Below are 6,904 nucleotides of genomic sequence, written 5' to 3' on the forward strand. Positions count from 1 at the left end.
TGTGTCTTCAGCGGCTCAGATGTCGGGAGTAAATGACTACTGCTATGTTCATTATTACATTTAACAACAGAACACAACAATCGCTCAATCTAAGACATTCTTGTCTTCCCCTGCACCAGAGTCGACACAATGGCGTTTGGAGTCCGACTGTTTCAGCTCGGTGAGGGCGGGTCTAAAGAAAGGCGCTCATGTCAATCAACTATCGTGGGAGCGGCCTCTATCGGTGTGGCAGAGAATGACCTGATTTTAAAAAGACCCGGTAGGTCTCTTAAAGCATTATGGAGATGTTGCCACAGTTGTTCTGGATTTAGTCTGACTCAGTTTGTTCTGTTTCTTCGTGTCATTCCAGACAGACTGGATGATGATGAGATCAGATCTCTGTGTTGTCAGACTTCTTGTGCAAACAAAAATCTCACTGCATTACTAAAATTAATGGCAAAATTAATGTTTGGAAAGAAAACTGATATTTCCTGATATTTCCTAAATACAGAAATAACTGACTTATATATATAGAAAACATAAAAATAACTATTTTTAGCTGGTGAAACACTATTCTAATAATTTTGGCCACCACTATAAGTCATGCTGCAAAAAGCAGACCTATATAATTGTGTATTGTGTACAATTTCATTTTCAAATAAATTTATATTTGCTTTGCGTATGCTTTTACCAGCCTAAGCTGGTTGGCTGGTTTTAGCTGGTCACCCAGCTTGTACTAGGCTGGTTTTAGAGGGGTTTTGGCCACTTCCTTAGCTGGTAAAGCTGGGAGACCAGCTGGAAGAACCAGATAAAACCAGCTACTCTCTACTGTCCATTCACTGCTTTTTACATTCAGGGCTCTTCAACAAAATTCCACCAGGTGGCGTTTTACCTTCATTTTATTTAGTTGTACTCATAACTTGCTTCCTATTTTGACTCTTGCATAACAAATGTCAACCATTTAAAAAATAAAAATAATTGTAATCCAAAAACAAACATAAACACACTGAGAAAGAAAAATGTCAGATACAGTGTATTTATATAAGGAACATTTATTTATACATTTATATACATACACATACATAAAGAGCTGTTTTAGCAGCATATTTTGGTACACTGTCTATCGTAAGTTATGACTACTTTTATGGTATTAACCTGCTTTTACATTGCAATGGCTAAGGTTGGAATTATTCAAGATTGGAAGGACCAAAATGTTACATGGATATTGAAAATAAATTCAGAGAAATAATCCCCTGACAAATATGAATACTGACAGAATATGCAATTCTGAATTTCTATGGTTGTTATGGTCATAATAATAATAATAATAACAAATTTCTAAACCTTTAGATGAGTTTTAGCACAAATGTGCCAAAGTCACAGAATGTGTGCCTCAAATCAGGTCCTGGATTATTCCCAATAATACACATTTTGTATGTCTCCACAATCAAAGACAGCTGATTAAACTCATCCGCTCATTAATAGAGACTCCAAGACCTGAAATGGGTCAGTCATAAAAGGGAGACATTCAAAATGTTTACTGCTGTGGGTACCACGGCTGGACTAATCTGTAACTAATATGAGAAAACCCAAACACACAGGAATTGTTTTAAATCATTACACACACTTTTCACTGCTGAAAAATAGAATCAAGAAAGTTTTTTTCTTTGAAGAACAAGATGCATAAACAATGCTCTACTCCCTGACAAAGTCTACACGGTCTAACATATTTTCCCTGCTACACTTGAACCCGCATTTGGCACTTATTTATCTAATTTATAGCTAAATATGTTTAGTCCAACAACAACGCATGTAAACTGTTACCATTAATGCCACATACTATGTGTGTTACCATTGAAAAATGAAAGCATAAATTATAGTGACACCATGGTACCATTTTTATCACCCACCACATTATTTTTAAGCATCCTCTTGATAGAAAATAGCATCACAGATTTAGCTTGTACATTAACATATCTATGAAACATCCCTCTTCTTTACTTTTACAAAAGTACTAGAAGCAAGACTTTCAAGGGGGTATTCTGTGGAATCTCATCTTCTTCTGTGCCAGCTTATCTTTTAGCCATCTCCTGGTGGGTTTGTTGCTGGCGTGTCTTTGGGTGTGTTGTTACTGTCCTCACTGCTTAAGCTCACAGCCACAGCCACAATAATACCAAGAAACACTGCAGCTACAACTGCTCCGATTATGATTTTGTATTTCATATTCTCCCAGCGCTTCTTCTGTTTCACCTTAGTTGAGGTCTTTGAGAATTGTTCACTCTGAAATGAAGTAAATACAATCATTAAAATAGTTAAATATATCATATATACATAGTTGGGTAGTAACTGATTACAAGTAATCTGGATTACGTAATTAGATTCCAGAAATGAAGTACTTGTAATCATTTTAAAATACTTGTGATCTCGTACTCGTAAAATGATTCTTAATTTGATTCTCTCTAATTCCTCTTCTTTTGTAGCCTATTGCTTATATGTGACCCTGGACCACAAAACTAGTCTTAAGTAGCACATGTATATTTGTAGCAATAGCCAAAAATACATTGTATGGGTCAAAATTATCGATATTATGCCAAAAATCATTCAGATATTAAGTAAAGATCATGTTCCATGAAGGCATTTTGTAAATTTCCTACCGTAATTATATAAAAACTTAATTTTTGATTAGTAATATGCATTCCTAAGAACTTCATTTGGACAACTTTAAAGGTAATTTTCTCAGTATTTTGATTATTTTGCACCCTCAGATTCCAGATTTTCAAATAGTTGTATCTTGACCAAATATTGTCATATCCCAATAATCATTGGTAAGCCTATTTATTCGGCTTTCGGATGGTGTATAAATCTCAATTTCAAAGAAATTATGACTTATATGACTTAATTATGACTGGTTTTGTGGTCGAGCGTCACATATACATTCAGAAGTCTTCCAGTTTTGTAGATATGTACAGAGATCCGTCATCTGGCTACACAGCATTATTTTATATATTTTATATTTGAATTATCACTTTGTAGGTTTTTTTTAACCATGTATATAGATAGTATTACTATGTCTTTGAAGGTTTTTTGTCTTTCAAACACATTCAAATTTAAAATTCACAAACTTGTTTGTCATCTGATCCTCTTTTAACTAATATATTTACTTGAAGTACCCCTTAATAATTTAAAATAAATGTTTTAGTAATTATGTATCACATTTGCATGTTCATGTTTCTCTGACATTGGTTTCGGTCACATGACATGCAGGTAAACAAATATCTAATTTTTATTTTTTTTTAGTAAGTGTTTAATTTTGATTGCTTTTAAAATTATTTACTTTAATGATTTTACATTTTTATAATTCTTTTTTATTATTATTAACTTTTCATAAACTCATAAACCCCCTGCAGTTTCTTCACAAACCCCAGTTTGGGAAACCTTGACACAATGTAATGTTTATCGCACTTCATGTTGCTAATAACATCTTACTTATTTGTATTTTTATATCAATATGGTTAAAGATGATCCTATTTAAATCAATATGATTAACAAGTTAGGTCAAAAGTAATCAAAAAGTAATCTAAAAGTAGTCAGATTATATTACCTAAAATGTGTAATGTAATGGATTACGTTACTAACTACAATTTTTATCATGTAATCTGGAATCAATAACGGATTGCAATTTGTAAATAATCCACTCAGCTCATTTTAGCTTATTTATATATATGTGACCCTGGACCACAAAACCAGTCTTAAGTCGCTGGGGTATATTTGTAGCAATAGCCAAAAATACATTGTATGGGTCAAAATTATTAAGATTTTATATTCATTAAGATATAGATTTTTCTTTTATGCCAAAAATCATTAGGAAATTAAGTAAAGATCATGTTCCATGAAGATTTTTTGTAAAAATTCCTACTGTAAACATATCAAAATGTAATTTTTGATTAGTAATATGCATTGTTAAGAACTTAATTTGGACAACTTTAAAGGTGATTTTCTCAGTATTTTGATTTTTTTGCACCCTCAGATTCCAGATTTTCAAATAGATGTATCTCGGCCAAATATTGTCCTATCCTAACAAACCATATATCAATAGAAAGCTTATATATATATATATATATATATATATATATATATATATATATATATATGATTTTTGATAATACAAAAGTGGAGCTGTTTTCAGGATTAGAACTGACTTCATTTTTTACTTACAAAGACTCTTCTTCTGTAAGATAGAAGAGATAATAATAAGAGAGGAAAAACATACAAGGCTTAGTGTTTAGTTTTCTTAACTGTAATTATAGTCTTTGTTTGGACCAGTAACTGACACCAACCACACACAGTGTAAATCAAAAATCACACTGTTTTTGTTCACTTACTCCATAGGAGAACTGGCCCTCTGACTGAGCCTGGTTTCTCCTAAGTTTTTTTTTTTTTTTTTTGCTCCACTACCATCACCTGATAAGACTTTTGGTTTCTTGTCATTATTGCCTTTATCTTGCTCAGCTATGGTTAACACATTTGACCTGAATTTAACTGGATGACACTGAATTGAAACATTGAACTAAATGGAGCTAAATAATAACATTATTGATTATTGACATTGGTATTGACAGTTACTCAGCTGAACTAAACTAAACTTAGATAAATAATAACACTATTGTCATCTGTAGAGCTCCTTCACAGCTGCAATGTGTTACATTGGTTGCATAACTGATGAATTTTACAACAGTTAGACTATTTCCCCTTTTATTACTGTTTTTATTCATTTTTATGAAGCTGCTTTGACACAATATGTATTAAATAAAGTGCTCTATAAACAAACGTGACTTGACCAACCAAGACTTCCAATGGGATTTTTTAGTATGTTTATATCATAAAACAAAACCAAAGTGAACTTGTTGACTGACCACATGCCATGAATTGCACAAACTGCCTGCTACACTCTTGCACAAGTTTTGTTCATTTCATAACAAAAGGAAATGGCTTTCTAAAATTAACAAGGTAAACTAAACTCAGGATGCAAATTGTACTCTCTTTTTTCCGTACACCCCACCTAGACACTATTTATAGGCTCCAATATGACATGCCCTTGCTTTCCCTAGAAACACTTACAATTCCAGAAACCCAGTTTATGGTCATAAGATTTTTCAAGAAGTGGGCATGTTTTGTTAAGCAGTATTAAATAATATTTATTACATGATAATATAAACAAGTAAAAGCAGACATCACATAAAAGTTCCACCTTTTCAAGTAGTTTATCAGCTCTGTCCTCAAGTTCCCCGAGTTTTCCTGCACGCTCGTCAGCCTTGTTCATGTTATCAAGCATGATACCTTTAATTTCCTCCACATCATCCTGGGCCTGACGGAGGCGGCTTTGCCCATTCTCCTGGAGAAAGATGAAATAGAGTTATTTGGAAACACAGAATGACTAGCAAACATCCTTTATAAAACATACATTTCTCTACTAGAGACTAAAATTTCCTATTAGATGTTTAACAGAAGAGAAATGCAATCAATGACCCATTCAAAACAAAAAGTGGCAATGAAGACTTCCTGGACACGTCCCGTGAATGGCCTTAGAGTTCTGTTTACAACAAGCACTGGGAAAGGAATTCTGGAACAGTGCCTCTGCTCTCTCACAGTTTAACATGGAAAAGGGCATGGGAGAGACAGAGAAACTTCTTCTTTCTTATAGCTATTGCAACTAAAACCACAATGAGGCCTTTGAGAAAGAAAAACATGGCTGAGATCCACGAAATTCATGAGATTCATTTAGAGATTGTGACCTCCCTGACATTAGCAGTCTCTCTACAGCATCAGCCATATCAGCTGAGTCAGAATGTTAATTCCTCTCTTTGTGCGCAGAAGGATGCAAGTGACTTGAGGTCAAGGTTTAGTTGATGAGTGGCCTGCCATAGATGGGAAACTGTCACACAAAGAGATCAATGAAATTATTCATTTTACAGGAAATACCACTTATTATTCATCTCACGTAAGAGCCGTACACAATAGAACAGTGGTTCTTAACCGGTGTGTCATGGCCTAAAAGAGGATCACAAGTCTTTTCTAACAGGAACAGCAGGGATAAAAAACAATGGAAAATTAAAAGTCGTAAAACGCAGCTAAAACTATAATATAATTGTGTATAGGATGTCAAAATGAATACGATTTTTCAAGTTTTTTTTCAAGTCACCAAATCTGCATTTATTTAATCCAAAGTACAGCAAAAGTGGTCTAAACTTAGTTCTAAATATTTTTACTATTTAAAATAACTGTTTTCTATTTGAATATATTTTAGAATGTTATTTTAGAATTTGTTATTTTTAGAATGCTGTGTTCAAAGCTACATTTTCAGCATCATTACTCCAGTCTTCGGCGTCACATGATCCGTCAGAAATAATTCTAATATGCTGATGACATTGCTGTTCAAGAAACATTTTTTATGATTATTATTATTATCATCAATTTTTAAAACAGTTGAGTAATTTATTTTAGGATTCTTTGATTAATAGAAAGATCCAAAGATGAACATTTATCGAAAATAAAAAGCTTTTGTAACATTATACACTATACCATACAATATATATATATATATATATATATATATATATATATATATATATATATATATATATATATATATATTTTTTTTTTTTTTTTTTTTTGGGGGGGGGGGGTAGGATGCTAGGATGCTTGCTGTGATGATAAAGACATTTAAACTGTTACAAAAGATTTCTGGTTCAGATAAATACTGGTATTCAGAAGTTTCTATTCATCAAAGAAACATGACAAATTTAACTCAACTGTTTATAACATAATAATAATGTTTTTGAAAAGATAATCTGAATATTTGAATGATTTCTGAAGAAACATGTGACTGGAGTAATGATGTGAAAAATTCAGCTTTAAAAAACAGGCA

General features: G+C 32.6%; 1 protein-coding gene across 1 annotated transcript in view; it reads right to left on the reverse strand.

The window, feature by feature from the left end:
* Positions 1 to 1,015: 1,015 nt before the first annotated feature.
* The window catches only part of vamp5 (vesicle-associated membrane protein 5), an 8,095-nt gene continuing 2,206 nt past the window's right edge, over positions 1,016 to 6,904 (reverse strand). The window contains exons 2-3 of the mRNA XM_073840738.1: positions 5,228 to 5,371; positions 1,016 to 2,259 (exon numbers count right to left, since the gene is read on the reverse strand). Coding sequence (XP_073696839.1) covers positions 2,059 to 2,259; positions 5,228 to 5,371 — 345 coding nt within the window. The 3' untranslated portion in view covers positions 1,016 to 2,058. The remainder of the gene's footprint in view (positions 2,260 to 5,227; positions 5,372 to 6,904) is intronic.

Source organism: Garra rufa, chromosome 5, assembly GCF_049309525.1.
Source record: "Garra rufa chromosome 5, GarRuf1.0, whole genome shotgun sequence".
Lineage (NCBI taxonomy): Eukaryota > Metazoa > Chordata > Actinopteri > Cypriniformes > Cyprinidae > Garra > Garra rufa.